At 35.9% G+C, this 16207-nt stretch overlaps 1 protein-coding gene across 7 annotated transcripts in view; it reads right to left on the bottom strand.

Annotated features, from left to right (window-relative positions):
- The window catches only part of LOC100647787 (QRFP-like peptide receptor), a 79942-nt gene that overhangs the window by 51036 nt on the left and 12699 nt on the right, over window positions 1–16207 (bottom strand). For 6 of the 7 annotated variants that reach the window (XM_048412298.1, XM_012316093.3, XM_012316094.3 and 3 more), the window contains exons 2-3: window positions 9401–9794; window positions 8459–8589 (exon numbers count right to left, since the gene is read on the bottom strand). In XM_048412298.1, the coding sequence (XP_048268255.1) occupies window positions 8459–8589; window positions 9401–9530 (261 nt within the window). In that variant the 5' untranslated portion in view covers window positions 9531–9794. Of the gene's footprint in view, window positions 1–3044; window positions 3183–8458; window positions 8590–9400; window positions 9795–16207 lie in introns of those variants that run through there. The other variant, XM_048412301.1, reaches the window with a different exon arrangement.

The raw sequence follows: 16207 nt of genomic DNA, 5'->3' as shown, positions 1-16207 counted from the left end.
GAGATTTTTAGCTTTCTTTGGTCGATCATTGAATTTTGAATAGTCTTCGAGGAAAATCACCGAATACAGGAAGTGCACTTTCGATCGATTAATAACAGAAGGCAGAACGAACGTATCTTTGTTCGATTTGGAACAACTGACCAATAATATCCTTGGAACTTGATACGGGCACGAATAACTTTCCCCAGGAGTCTCATTCTACTTGGGAACTCGATGAGTGAAAGAAAATCTTCCCTAATGTACGAGCTTTTCTTCCGGCAACACGAAGTTCCGCGCAGTTTTAATACCCGGTAATAATAAGAAAGGACAAGTATTCCAAGTTTGTGCAGGAAAATTACGGCTGAGAAACATGAGATTCGACTTCCCTTTCGAAATCATCCGAACAAAAGGGTACGAACGATTTCACGTGAAGAATGCACGCGTAGTTCTTGAAATAAGATAAAGGTGGATGCAGAGCCTGGTACAAAGACCAAACAGCAAAATTGAAAATCGATAATATGAGTAGGATGCGAAGCATGTAAGTAGTAAAGGCCCGTGTATGGTCAGCCATTCATTCGATAAACAGCCGCGCGTGGTTTCATTCATGAATATATGGAAGGAATTTAATTTCTAAGCTATATTTACAAAGTTATTTTACCATGGAATGCTACTGTATTTGCAAAATTATTTTACTATGTAAATAAGTTTTCTACGTTATATCCACTTCCTTATAGTCTATATTTTTAATTTACTTTATTGTTTTGTATTATGGCGACGAGCATTTAACTAGGAATATTTTACTTTCGAATTTATCGCTGACATTTACGATCATTATTAATGATATTTTCACGCACAGACATATTCACAGACGTATTGTAAACATTAATTGTTAATAAATATTCTAAATGAGTATTCGAAGATTTCTAAAAATAAAAGTACGAAACAATGTGCAAACGGGAAACCATCATTTTATAATAGATTATCAGATTAAAACGTACTACCTAACAGATTGACTGACATCGCTGGCACACGTACCTGTTGCTCCTAGTATATTCAGGTCACCATTAAACTAGACGAAACGTCGATAAAGTGTGTACCATAAAAATGAACAGGCATCACTAACAGCTGACGACGGTTTTGTCTAGAGCAGAATTTTAATAACATCGTTTATCATTGTCGATGAAATTCAGTACATCGATCTATTATGACAAATGGCTTTTTTTATCGGCAAAAATAACTAAAATTTCTCACCTTGTTTTTTTATACCGATTTGCAATTTTTACAAGTTTCGTGAATACTTTTCTAGGGACAGTTTTACCTTCTTTAAGGTATTTACGATAACTCATGGACAATCTCAAAATCTGAAAATCATGAAAACTGGGTCGAAAGTCTGTAACTCAGATAACGCAAACATAAATAACGCGTTGCACGATTAAAAATCGTCGGGTTCCGATTGGAATTCAACTTCCAACGCCCCAATATATTTCTACGTGATTACATCGCGGATGAATGAAAATTCCCATTAAATTCCCATATCGATACTTCGATTTCCAAGGGAGAAATATTTGTGCAACCATTGAATTTTATAAATTCACGTACACTTTGTTTATGCCAATTCGTATCTTTATCGACTTGGTTTCATAAAACAGTTCTCGACTCAACCCGCATTCGTTTCTCATTACGTTATTTCTAATTGATCTATGTCCATGTAATTTGCTCTAGTAAATATCTAAACTCAGATAAATCCGGATAATCCACTGTAAATAATTTCATAACGCGCGATATCGGATATAACGCGTATTTTATCAAACATTACATGCTTCTCAAAGGTATCGTGGATACATATGATACGAATCTCAGTCATGCGTGGGCGGTAAAGACGCGTCTAAGTTCTGGGAATATTATTCAATTAGATGACGCATTCGCGCGTAGTATCGAACATACGTGACCTACGCGACATACGAGGCAAAATATCCCTATCGAAATGCGAGGAATCCTATTTTCACTGGAATTCATGTTGTATTTTCCTGCTAATTTCGAGGCTAGCTACACTCCGAATAATATCACCAACTACGTAATATATAAGCTCTATTGTGTCAAGCAGGTGAAAAGCTGCATCACGCATCGGTGCGCTTATTCTAACATGCATCATTGAGGGACTGGTTCAAGTAGAACAGAATTATTTATCTTCGGCGAAGAATTTGTAATTTGTTTGCTAACGTTTCGTTCGTTTATGTTCTCAGGAAGGAATTCTTTGACGTTTTATCGTGCCTAGACTACCGTATCACGAAAGCAATCCAATTCTATTGACAGAAATTACAGTCAATTTTCTGGCCCGAGCCAGAACTACGTTCGTGCGTAATAATATCTATGAAAAGTGGTTGCTCGAAACGGGGTTACAACCAGTTCCATGGATCGACTAAAATTACGTTTCAAATGAACCCATGCGCGTATAACTTACGCCTAGCCAAGCGCAAGTTTCCGAATCGTGGATTCTAAGAAAGATAAAAGCGGAGTTTCATCTTGATGTTAAAGTTAAAACATTATAAAGATTTAACATTTCTGTGAATTTAATGATTTCAGATTCTTCCCAATTCTAATATTTCCGACGGATTTCTAACAGCTAAGCGAAACGTGATGCAACGTTCACAGCCATAGCGAAAAGTTTTATTGGATCAAAAACTGATTCGACGAAAACTCTTTGACTTTAAATTTCCTCGACTTTTCTACAGAAATCGCCTTCTTATTGCTTACGCCTAAACTCCTGTGGTAAATTTCAGAATCAGGAATTCTGAGAAGAGCGAATGCTAGAGCAATAAAGTTGTAGCTTGTTATAAAAGTTGAACCACTATAATGATGAAATATTCAACGTTTCTACAGATACGAAATATTTCATACAGTCCCAAATTTAACTACTTCTGATGAATCCCCAACGACTAAGAAAAATGTTGCGAACCATTCCCAGTCATAAAAATTTTCATGAAAAGCTAAATTAAATAAAATATTGATCATTTCTGTGGATCCAACTATCTCAAACAACTAAGTAAAATATTATATAAACATACATAAATATCGATTCTTGTTAAATCCTCTTCGCCGAACTGCTAGAAACTGCTTTTGTCTTGGAACGAGCATTTTTCTACAGAGATCGCCATTCTATCGCACGAATGTCCTTTTGCCTTCGTTGCCAGCTAACGTTCAAGACATTATGTCTTCTCCACGAGGGAAATGGGAGCCAACTGAGGAAAAGGATACCCTTTCTACCGCGAATAACGAATAAATCAGTCGTCTGCCGCGTCGTTGCTTTTATTTCGCAACCAACTGTGTCCCTTCTTCTTCTTCCTCCTCGGCCAGTAACACGAGATTAATGTAAAATATAAAACCGACCTACGAACTCGGCCAACAATATCGCGATAGATAATAATGATTGAACGCGTTGCTTTCCATGGTTCAGCGTAACCAAGAAACGCACCTTCGAGCGATGAATTAATAACGAGCACACCGTAACCTGCTTAGTTCCTTCGACGTAAAATTCTATCTTTTTTTTTTTTTTTTTACTTAAAAGTGCAAGGATAATGCGAAGGTAATTAAATTCGATTAACCCGTTAAGGATTAGCGGCCAGATAAACCGTGAAATTCATGGAAAATGTAGTTTATTCATGGTGATAACTTGCAGACTGTTTTGTAAATCTATAAAAGAATATTATATTTTAAATTTTCACGATAGCGATATGCCACGATATCGGTGGCTTCTTGGGAGCAACCGTGTTTGCACTTTACACTTTGCACTTTGCACTTGCATTTTGCACCAACGTTTTTCGTAGACATTACAGTCTACTTCCTCGGGGTAGACTAGTTTCAGGCTTTCCCTAAAGAAATAGACTGCAAAGTGCAAACACGGTTGCTCCCGAGAAACCAACATATAGTGATATCAATAATGCTACGAATAATTTAGCTTGTTCGAAGTTAGCGAAGATAGCGATAGAAATATTATCAAGCAAACCCTTGGAATTTTTATTCGTAACCGATGTTTTTATTCCATAGCGATGTTAAGAGAAGGAGTTAATGACGTACGCTAATTGTAAACGAGCAATAAATTGAGAACACGTCGTTGTCGCGAAGGTGACGTTTAACTGTAATGTTATTAACATAAAATCTTACAATTGACGCGATCGATCACTGTAATTTAGGGGAAAAAAATATGCATTGTAATGAACAATCCATTTCTTTCTAGATGTACGTAGATTAGTGGGAAAAAACGCGGTACGCAGTAACATTATGCAAACTTAATTAATTCATACGCAATCGTGAAATCACGTGTGATAATAAATTATACAATAATAGGAAGCTGATGATGATACAAAATGGCCATAAACCGAAGTCCACGTCGCGGAATAAATTATTAATATACACAGGGACGAGCATGTGATTTACGTGATGTTTAGAAAGTAACGCAACGAGAGGAAACGTTTTTGACGGAAATGTCAAATAATCGACTTTAAGGAAAATACCGGAATCCCATTTCGGACAGTTTACATCCCACTTTTTTAATATATTTTCTTGATAAGGTCCTGAGAACACCGCGACTTCATTTCGAGCGATAAACAACGATCGAAGGAGTCGGCTATTAACATCTTCAAAGGCTCGTCTTCCATCCGGTGGATATTTCACGAGCAGCAGCAACAAACAAACATTACTTTCATTTCGAACACATAAATCAACGAGAGAGATTCTAATTTTCTACTCAAACAAAACTGATGATCAGATAAGAAAAGCAAGAGAGTTTATGATCTGCAGAGGTCAGCAAACGAATGGGTAGTTCTATTTAGTATTTTAGAGACCTATTTGTTGCACATTTTAGTGTTCGACTAAATTCAACAAATTCTATGCAATGAAATTTCGTTTGCAGTATAATTGCGATAAAACCTGATTGCCGAATAATGACTATCGAAATAAATCATCGAATTACTTAAAGCAGCGGACGTTGTAATACATTAAAACAAAATGTTAGCAAAGATCAGTATCTCGCTAAATTTTTCCAATCGTTCCAACTGTAACAAATAAAATGATGATAATGGAACAGAAAAATAATAATGAAACAGTACTAAATATACCATTTGTTCTTAATGGTATTAAAAATGTTTACATAGTTTCGAAGAAACATCTTTTCAAGCAATCTTTTTTAATCTTTCGCAAGAATCATCGGTATTTTTGTTAGGGAAGAGTGCGTCATTTTTCTGTTGAAAAAATACGTTTGAGAAATATTCGAACGAACTAAAACCTTCGTCTGAAGCATTAGTCGATTATCTTCAAACAACCAGATGAGAAAAGAACAGATTCTCCCTAAACAGGGAACGCTGCTACTCGATCTTCATCCAAAGGAGACAAGAAACATCAGCAAGAATATGTGCCTATCGTCTGTATTCCAAGATGGTATCATTGACACTAAGAGGCTAGAATTGAGCCGATAATAGATTAAATCACGTCCCCTTGGAACGAACGACCAAGAGAAATAAATCATACGAAAGACACTGTCAACGAAACGTCACTCAACCGTCGATTCAACTCGCTAACTCACTCGAATTAACACGCTGACTGCCACAATCAATCGTGAGCCACGTTATTAAACTTTTTAGGGTGATTAAAATAACATAAACTTCGTGGACTAAAAAACGTTCGACAATGTGAACGATTTAGGTACCATTGTCAGAAGAAAATATTTTTCTAAAATTAAATATTTACAATTAGAACGTGGATTGTTATGCAATTATGAAAAATATAAAGGTAGAAAAATGCACAGAAAGCGCGTGATATGCAAAAACATATAAAAGATCCAAAATACAGTACTCTTTACAATATTTAATTTATAAAAAAAAAATTCTCCCTAGGTCATACTGTTTCAAATGTTTTCGTGAAATTGAGAATTTGCATAAAAATCCGTAGTATAATCGTGGAGTAGTATATTTCAATCTGCGGCTCCCACAGCAAAATATATAAAATTCGAGCGGTAGTTAACGCGTTAAACCGTGGCCATGTATAAAGCAATAAGATGGTTTTCAAAGGGCTGCTACTGCTTTTCGTAGTGACCCCTTCGACTCTTCCCGTGGCAACCCTATTCCCTTCACGAGCAAATAGAAGTATCGTCAAGGGATCATTTTTATCTCGCGGAAGGAAATTAGCAGAGTGCGTGAAAAACGAGCAAGGGTCGAATACGAGATCTGGCAAAATGTTTCTTTGGAAAATTACTTTCGAGATCTCGCGGCGGGGACAGATTAATCTACGTACTTTTGATGCTGAAATTTAACCGACAAAGGGGACGTTCTTCAAACGATGTCCCTTATAAGCGATCGTTCCAATTAAATCCACGTTGGTATTCTTGGGTCCCTGTTAGTTAAAAATTCACCTAAAAGAGACGAGACATCAAGTAGCTCCCGAGATTATATAAATTACAATGATGAAAAACCATTAGGAATTTTCTATCTTAAAAAGTAGTTAATAATTAGACTACGGATGTTTATGCAGTTATGGAAAATTGAAATATAAATACGTGTGTAATATTCCAAAACACATAAGATATTCGAATGCACTAATCATTATAAAATTTGGGAAATGAAATACATCTCCATTTAGACTTTCTGTTTCTTTAGATAGCTTCTATTTCTTTTTAGCGTTTACAAAAATATGAATATGCATACACATAGGTAGTCTGTTAATAATCTCTCTTGTAGACTACAATTTCTTTCATTATCGACTTACTTGATGAAAAATGAAAAATGTGTATTCTCTAAAGCAGTAGAGAAGGTACGACTAGTCACAATTGACCACGTTTGTTTCACGTCGGTTAAATTCTAAACGTATGAACTATCCAGTGCAATTAAACAAGAGTTGGCAAGAGATGAATAAAGTCGCTTAAGACAAAACGTAATTGAACCGAACGATGTAAAAGAAGAGCGAACCACCTTGCCGTGTATTCGGCATTGGGCTGTTTCTCGGATACGTAATTTTAGAACTTGGCACAATTCGATTTTATTTTCATTCAGGCCAGAACGTCGCGGCGCTTTCTTGACAGCGTGATCGTGCACCATCTCGTCCAGACAACGTGTCTCGATTTCTTTCACCTTCTCGATATGAAATTTTACCATCGGTCGCTATCGTCGATATTTCAAAAGCGTTTGCTCGAAAATTCTAAAGATACGAAGATTGGCCAATATTAGCGGAGATTTCGATGAAAGAACAGCAAATTCCCGTGTACCGTTCAAACAATCATAACGTCAGAAATAAAAGAGATAGAAACGCAATGGTCAAAGAGGTATTCTCTATTCCCGTTTCCTGTAATTTTCTTCTCGAGACCCAGTTTCCGGATGCAATCAACCTCGAAGAGGAGATAGAATAATTGGTATTCACACTCGACAAAAGCTGCACTGTCGAAAACTCGCTATTCGATAAACCGCATCGGAATGTTTGCAACGGAATTCGCGATGCTTCGACAAATCAAACCTACAATTACAATTAAAACAATCGAGCATGAACGGTTTACAGCGCAACGCTTTACATGATCGAAATAATCGAGCGCTAACGGTTTACATTGCATCGTGCCAATCGCCAACTTGCATGTAGATGTTCACCGTTCAACCGACTTAACTTAGTTACCCTTGTCCTGGAGAAATGCATTTTCCAAAGGGAAATTCATTCGTCGAAAGTTCGCAGAAATTGGACGATTCGCAAGGAAAGCCAGCGACGTCAACAATATTATGACTTTGACTTTTGTTCTTTTACCGCCAGTTGCATATCGTAACTCGCATCTTTCTCTTCAAAAGAAACTCCTTCAAATACCGAGTCTCAACAAGGGATGAAGAGGTTACAAAATCAATTTGACGCGATCCCAACGAAACTGTGTCGAAATCCAATGTAATTTTAAATATATTTGTTTGGAAATAAAACAAAGAGTTAGCGTTTCTCGATGACAAGTGTAACGCTTTGCACAATGCATATGTATATCAAGATCAATGTATCATAAAGGAAACTTGCGTAACGCGTGTGCTAAATGATAAATATCAGCAAGGACAGCCTGATAATTCCATGAATTAATGCACGTTTCAAATACGAACTAATAAACTACCGACCGCAATGCCACGTTTCGGGGAACCTCGATAAATATCTGTTCTAATATTCAGTCAGGGATTATCGTGCGTTTACATTGCACATTCTGATTCTATTATAGAATTAAATTCTTCAAAATATAACAAAATCGTCGTTGATAAAATTGAACATTACTTGGTAACGTGTGACCGATCTGTAGATCGCAACTACCAGCAAAATCCTGTTTGCTATACAAACTGCTGTCTATCGTCTACTTGTTGAGCTAGGATTCTTGATACAATAAAATTACACGTTTTTAAGTTTTATAAAAATCCTCTTCCACTGTTTTGTGAGCTGTTGAATAAAAATTGCCAACTGAATATTCGATAAAGAAACTCACCTTTACGGGAATGCAGAAAAGTATGAGGAGGAGATCGGCTGTTGCCAAACCACCCAGGAAGACATTAGTCGGTGTGGATGGTAAAGGTCTGAGTCTCGGGCACAGCGTCGAACCGATGATGACGACATTTCCTGAAATCAAACCATTTATTGCACCGTTTCTGCAAAAAGTATATGATTAACACGTCACCTCAAAGCTGAGCAGCTTTCACCGAAAAACAGTGGCGAATCAACTAAACGCAGTTTAATACAAATACGTGTCTACCATTTTTCATCCCTTAAATTTGAGTTACCGCGGCTAAAATATACCTATTTACTATTTTTAGCTATACCTATTAGCTATACCTATTTACTATTTTAGTTCTTTGTCCGCGATTTTTCCGCGAAAGCGACATTTTGCAGGAAGAAAGTACGCATTTTACACGTTTACGCAAAATTTATGTAAATATATTTGTACATCACTGTACAAAATTGCAACGCACAAGTATTAAGATAAATTCTTTGAATGATATAACACGGCATGCGTTTCTATCTAATAACTGTCACATGGACAGCAGTGACAAAATAGGAAGTCGATGATAAAATTAATCATCGTGTCGTCGCATTGAACAACAATTTTTCTAGCTAAACCACGCAACCCGGTATCTACATACTAATGACGATAACGTTGCGAATGATTCAACAACTCTTTCAAATACTTGCAACTCTAAAACACTAGATCTATTTTGTAAACATATTGTTATTTCCACTTTTCTTGATATTTTATTTAATATCGCTATCTTCTTCACAATTTTCCTGTTTCCTTCTTCACGAGATACTTCGGAAGATGGTATTTGACTATTAGAAAGGAGAAGAATCGATTTTCTGGAGCCGACTTAACAGAGGATAAAGAAACAAGACCACGAGACGGTTTTTCCGCGAGACAAAGTGCCATCTTACTCACCGACTAATCCGAGGAAAAACGTGAGGGAATAGACGACAAGAACGGGTGCCAGTTCCTCCCAGTCGAAGTGACTGAACGACTCGTTGAGATCGTAATCGATAAAATCGGTGGTATTTGTCTGGTTCGACATGGCGGCGATTAACTCCTTGACAACGATACTAGAAAGGTTGCGTTCACTTGTCCACCGCTCATCAGCACGTTTTCCATCGTGCACGCTTTTAAGCACTTTGCTCAGTTGTACTGACGATTTGCAACAGTACTCTTTCTAACGAAATCCCTCGGGAATCCGCCCTTTTCGTGTCGAGAAATCTTCTGTCGCTCGATTTTCTTCACATGCTTCCCTCGTCAACGGTTTTAGACACTGCCGCGTTGATATATTGCCATAATCTTTGCCCTGGGGGAAGAAAACAATCGAATCAATCTTGGAATTGAATTAAGCTCTAGACGAGAATCAACGTTCGTGTGACATTTCATTCGCGGTGTTTTTTTCGTTTAATCGTTTTATAGTATGGAACTTTGGTTATTAAGATTGGAACTATCGATGACTAAAATATAGAACTTGTAGAAAAGTTCAACAAACAGTGTAACAAGAAATAGAACAAATTTTATAATACAGTAACAAGTAGCTTTTATCGATATGTTGCACGAGAAATCATTAAAATCTCTAAGAATGAATATCTTTTTATACAGGGTGGTTGGTAACTGGTGGTACAAGCGGAAAGGGGGTGATTCTACGCAAAAAAAGAAGTCGAAAATATAGAATAAAAATTTTTCGTTTGAGGCTTTGTTTTCGAGAAAATCGACTTTGAATTATCGCTCGGTACGCGTGCACTTTATTGTAGCCTTTCATACTTTAAAACAATCGAATATGTTAGAAAGTGTTCATAGAAATTAGAAGAGCAGAAATATGTGTTCTGCAGAATGGGCAACATTTTCAGTAATTTTTGTAATAATAAACTTTATGATTACTTCATATTATTTTATTATGTATTCCTAATTTTCCGTTACGGCAAAAACAAACTTAAACTGCGATTATATCCATCGAGACAACGATCTACAGTGAGATCCGTTATAACGAGACGCGATAAAGTGCACGCGTACCGAGCGAAAATTCAAAGTCGATTTTCTCGAAAATAAAGCCTCGAACGAAAAATTTTTATTCTATATTTTCGACTTCTTTTTTCGCGTAGAATCACCCCCTTTCCGCTTGTACCACCAGTTACCAGCCACCCTGTATATTTAATCTATATAGCGAGCTTCCATAGAGGACTTTTGTTTCATTGTTGGCTGCTTAATACTCGATCAAAGGATAATGGAAAAGCTGAATACTGGGTGACAACAAAATTTTGTACATCAAGTTGTAGCATAATATGATGCTAAGTTATCTTGTAACTCAACGTTGACGTACATGATCGTTTTAGATTTCGAAAAATAAAAATAGTAAGACGATCGAGTAACCAGCGGTGAAGTTAGAAACTAACTGTTAAAACAACCTGCACAAACAAATAACTCGTTGGCTGAAAGGGTCTTTAACTGGTTGAACAGAAAGCTCTGAGCTCGGTTTAGAAGCTACGAATACCACAATTAGCAGTCTCTTTAAATACACAAACCACCCTGCAATTTCGTCCACATAATGGCCATTGTGTATATATTTCCAACATAAATTGCCTACATTATTCTCCACCGCGAGATTCCACTTGCAAGCAATGTCCACGTATATTCTTCGAGAATCAAAATATAACGCAAGATTAGAAGATATCGAACACATTCAACAGAATCACAACATGAAAATCATAGTGATATAAATCAAATTTCTGACAATTTAGATCTCCTCGAATTATTTAAATTTATAGAGGATTGTAGAGGATTGGTAGTTAGAAATTTGGTATTAGAAAATTGGTATTTAAGATAATAAATAAATTAATAAATACAGCTAATATCGTCAAGACGCTCGTACTAATAAATTCAGTAATCACAGTGTGTGATCGCTGATTAGATCGCTAATAGATATTCGATAGATACCCGTAGATACTTGTAGATACTTGTCGATAACTGATCGATAAATGCTAGATAACTGACTTCCTTACGATCACGTCCGTTTATTTAAACTGGTCGGGGGAGAGTCGGAAAATTCAAATTCGTCTTCGTTCGAAGGTTGCACGTAGCGGCGACATTGCTTTGCCCAGAGTTTATTTACTATTACATCGTGTGTTTTCTAACGATATTGATACTCCGAGGTGAAACAACAACATGATTTGAATTGTCCTCTAGCTGATGGGCCGCTACAAATTCTTATAAGCAGACTGCGGATTTTTATAAATATTTTTGTAAACAGAAATAAGAATGTGGCACATACACAACGATGACTTCTTTCATCTATAGAAACTCTCGGCCTATTTATAAGTATTACCTCTTTAGTCTCATAATTAATTAAATTATAATCTAACTCTTTGTTATAATTGTTTTCGTGACTTGAAAAAATATTAGGTCGTCCCAGAAATTTCTTTCGTTTTATAAGAAAGAAACTTTTGGGACAATTTAATATTCTTTCAAGTTCTACTAGTTCTATTGGAACAAAATGGATCATACATAATTCAATAAAATAATATAAAATAAAAAATGTTGTGCATCTATTGTTTCCTTGTAAAACGAAAGAAACTTTTGCACCAGCCTAATACAATGAATTTCTTGTAAGAATAATCGTAAAACACAATTTCGTGAAAAACAACAGTGAATTGACTTACTGACCATTATAAAAATTTCGATTCTGTCAAATGCTACATTTTCGCATTATTATTAAAATTCTGAATTACAAGGATAATTTGTAGGTATGAAAAGAGACTCGACTTTCGAACTTTCGCACACCATAATTTCGCAAATTTCCTGGTGACTGCATCCGGTGTAAGCTTGTGTCAAAGATTCGAGAATGAAGGGAACGGAAGTGGTGAAAATATGGAACAGAACATCCTGTGTTTTCTCAGCCTCGATTCGGTTTAAAAGGAAAGAGGCAGGCGCAACGATGCTCGGGAACTTGTTTTCGAGATTTCTAGCACGATATTAAAGCGCGATTCGAGCTTTCGCTAAAACGAAACCGCTAAAATCGTAAAATGCATCGCGTTACACAGCCATGACCTCGTTCACGAAATTCATTAAATCCGATTGGCAATCGAAATTCGTCTCCGGCGTGGAAATTTTATTTCGACGCTGCGAAACTTCCTCTAGGCGAGTATTTAAACAGTTCCTTAAACATCTTATCGATATTTTAAAAAGTTCGCCCTCTTTATCCATGCGGCTGTCTACAAAATTCACAGCGTAATTCAAAGAAAATTTAGACTTTTGTTAAATTACACAGTAATTTTTGCCATTTAACGAATAGCTTTACAAATTAAAAATCTCCCCTCCAATTTCATCGAATACTTCATAAAAAGATACGAATCTTCCAGAAACAACATCGGTCGACTTCATAAATCGAAAAGTAGAAAAGAATAAGTTTACCTCAAAATTTATTTGTGCTATTTTCTTATGGAAATAAGCCAGTTTGTTGTAGGCAATTGAACACTAATCGCGTACCTGTAGAACGAAGAAATGAGAAATTTATGAAGTATACGATTGAATAGGCCTTCTAAGGTGCTCACATATCAACTATATAAAACTCAACGAATTTTCTTAAAAAATTAACGACGGTATAATATTTTGCGGCAAAATCTTTTGTTTATTATTATTTTATTATTTTATTACTTTATTATTTTATTTATTATTTTATTTTATTACTTTATTATTTTATGTATATTATTATTTACGGCACAACAAGGAGATTTAATTTCTGGTATGGAAGATCAAAGGCCGATGCAATTTCTCTAAATTTGTCTTCACAGCCGAGTATCTTATTTCATCCTTATCGTCATTAGCATTCATCTCGGATGCCTGTGGACGCGCATAAAATCCTTTCTTTTGTTTATAAAATCGAACAATCAACATTACGGAGTGACAATAAAGAAGTAGTCCACACATATTTCTTTCTGATCGATACACGAGGGAGGGAGTTTTCTTGTAAAGTCAGAACAATTAATTTGTCATTAGGCTACGGATTTTTCTGCACTTATGATAAAATCGTATATAAAAAAGTCTATGAACTACATAATTAGACAGCAGATTTTTATGCAAATTCATATTTCCGAGAAATAGGGCTCCGACAGAAAATTATATTACTTGCCATGTATTGTAGGGAATACTATACTTTCAATATTTCATATATTTTTCTATGGATTTCTGCGCTATCAAATTTTCTATAAATGCGTACGAATTCGCAGTCTACATACATATAACATAGTATAATATAATACAGTATAATATGGTATAGTATAGTATAAGTATATTCGTATTTCAGCCTATTACAAAGGAGCTTATTCATGTCGCACAACGTATCTCGTACATATATATAAACATTAACACACACCAATACGCTCAATATACCCACATACACGCTTCATTGTACTAACTTCATTTTTATTATGATTCGATTAGCGTTAATTTTCTTATTTTTGTGATCCCTTGCACAAAGTGGAATATATTTCTTACTTCCTTTACATTTCTAATATTTCACAATTCAGGATATCCTTTTCAATAATCTTTTTACGCATAATCTTGCTGATACCGGAGCTCACAGGCACGATATGATTTAATGTTTCCTTTCTTCTCAGATTGCATAGTTGAGAATCATCTGTGTCACTTATCTTAATTCTTTCCTTCTTTTCTTCCATTATTGAATTTATGTCTTCCTGCCAGTTGTAATTCAGCAATCGTCGAATCGAATATTTTTCTTTGTCTGGCCTAGTTAGATCCATAACACACTTATGTATTGAACAACATCTTCAACGAAGCAAGTGATCTTCCACCATCCTCTATGAATATTTTAACTTCCACTCTGTTCTATATATTTTTTTGTTCGACGAGGTATCTCCTCACGTTCATTTAATTCTAACGTCTCTGCATTCTTTATTCCTTCAAGTTTCTCCTTTATTAATGTATACCAGTTGTACTTCCTTGGGTTATTTTAGTTTCCACCCAGCTCGTTCAATTTTGTTAGGCACCTCCAAGGGAATCTATTCTCATCCATTTGACATATTTTCTCAGGAAATGTTTTGATATTTATGTCTCTGATCTTTATGTGATCTTTCTATTATTACACTTTCCAGCTTTATTCTGCCTGTTTCGAAACATACCAGATAATTAACAGTATCCATTGGGACATTTGGTAAATGTTCCAAACAACGTGTCTGCATCTTCTCGATCGTTGCAGCTTGCTCAATTCCCCAAATATCCATATAACATGCGTATAAATATAAAACTGTAGCTGCTACTATCATATACATAATGTACGAAAGTATATAAAACGTGCCACAAGTTGGCTCATAATTTTTAATAGACGAAACAAATTTACTATACAAGTTCCATTCCTTCGGCACTCTTCATAAAAATTTGAAATTACATAAAAATCCGCAATCCATTCATAAGCGATCATAAACAATTATAAACGATTAATTTAGTACAGCTTCCAGTGCAATACAATTTATCAATCAACGACACGTTCGATTTAATCCCCTGTATGGGTGCAAGCATGTAACCACAGTGCACTCATGGTTTAATACGCATCGGAGAGAGCTTCAATTCATCGATTCACGATCTATCGAGGCATCGCATCGGCAAACTGACAAAGGGAAACGTGACGAAGGGTTGCCAGGGTAAGATGGTCCAGATCATTTTGAAGATGGATGATACGACGAATGTTGGCAGAGAGATTCATTAACCTGATAATAACTTGTACTAGGCCATTTCGCGATTGTTTGTGGATTTTGACATTTCGATGTGTTTATGATACTGAACTGGTAGTTGATAGGTCGTATAAGTTAGTCATCATTTGTACTCTTACGAACACGGCTAATGTTCATGAAATAGAATCATTCGATGGATTTACTAAATATTGTTACAAATACTGTACATTTCGAATAGTTTATATACACACGTGTGTTTGTATATTGTGTACGCTTTTACGCGTTTAAACGTCCCACGCGTGTATAAACATCCACAGTATGGTCATAAAGATACGAGGATGGAATTATTCAATTATTATTAATTATTTATTGTTTGTATTTTCGATTTCACACAATAAAGACACGTGAGGTACAGAATGCAAAGTACAATTAAACACTTTAAAATTAAATAACCTACCTCACATGTGAAATCTCTATGATTCAAGGAGATTCAAGGTTAATGTGAATCGAAAATACAGATAATAAAAACTGTGAGACACGATTCGAGTAGCTCATACTCTCGTAACAATAATCAACTATTCAATGGATACTTTTTTACGTAGTAGTATGCCACCTTTCATTTACCGCCAAAAGATTTATGGTGAAGATTCCTGCATCCCGAAATAAAACTCGATTGACCCCGTGACCGCGTGGCCGGAGGCAAACACTCGAGAGACGAGAGAGATCACATCGCTGCTCGGTATTGATAATGGCACGAAATGTAAATTTTAGATGAGGGGCTTTCTAAAATTTACAAAGAAATATTTACGAGTCATTTCAATGACATTACAAAACTGATTTAAGACGAGATATGCCACTATTCGCGAAAGCAGCGGAACTTTCCACTTGCGGGTCACTTCAACTTCAGGGTCACGAAACGACTGCTAAACAAATGTGACATTTTTTTGAGTTGCGCAACTGTCGATACCAAACAACGATGTGAATTCCTCGCAGGTGGTGACTTTTCGCGGGAGAACTTGGAAGAAGCTCGTCTCGG

The sequence above is a fragment of the Bombus terrestris genome, chromosome 14 (genome assembly GCF_910591885.1).
Source record: "Bombus terrestris chromosome 14, iyBomTerr1.2, whole genome shotgun sequence".
Taxonomy (NCBI): domain Eukaryota; kingdom Metazoa; phylum Arthropoda; class Insecta; order Hymenoptera; family Apidae; genus Bombus; species Bombus terrestris.
Note: the sequence above shows the minus strand (reverse complement) of the source record. Positions and strands in the feature narration are given on the sequence as shown.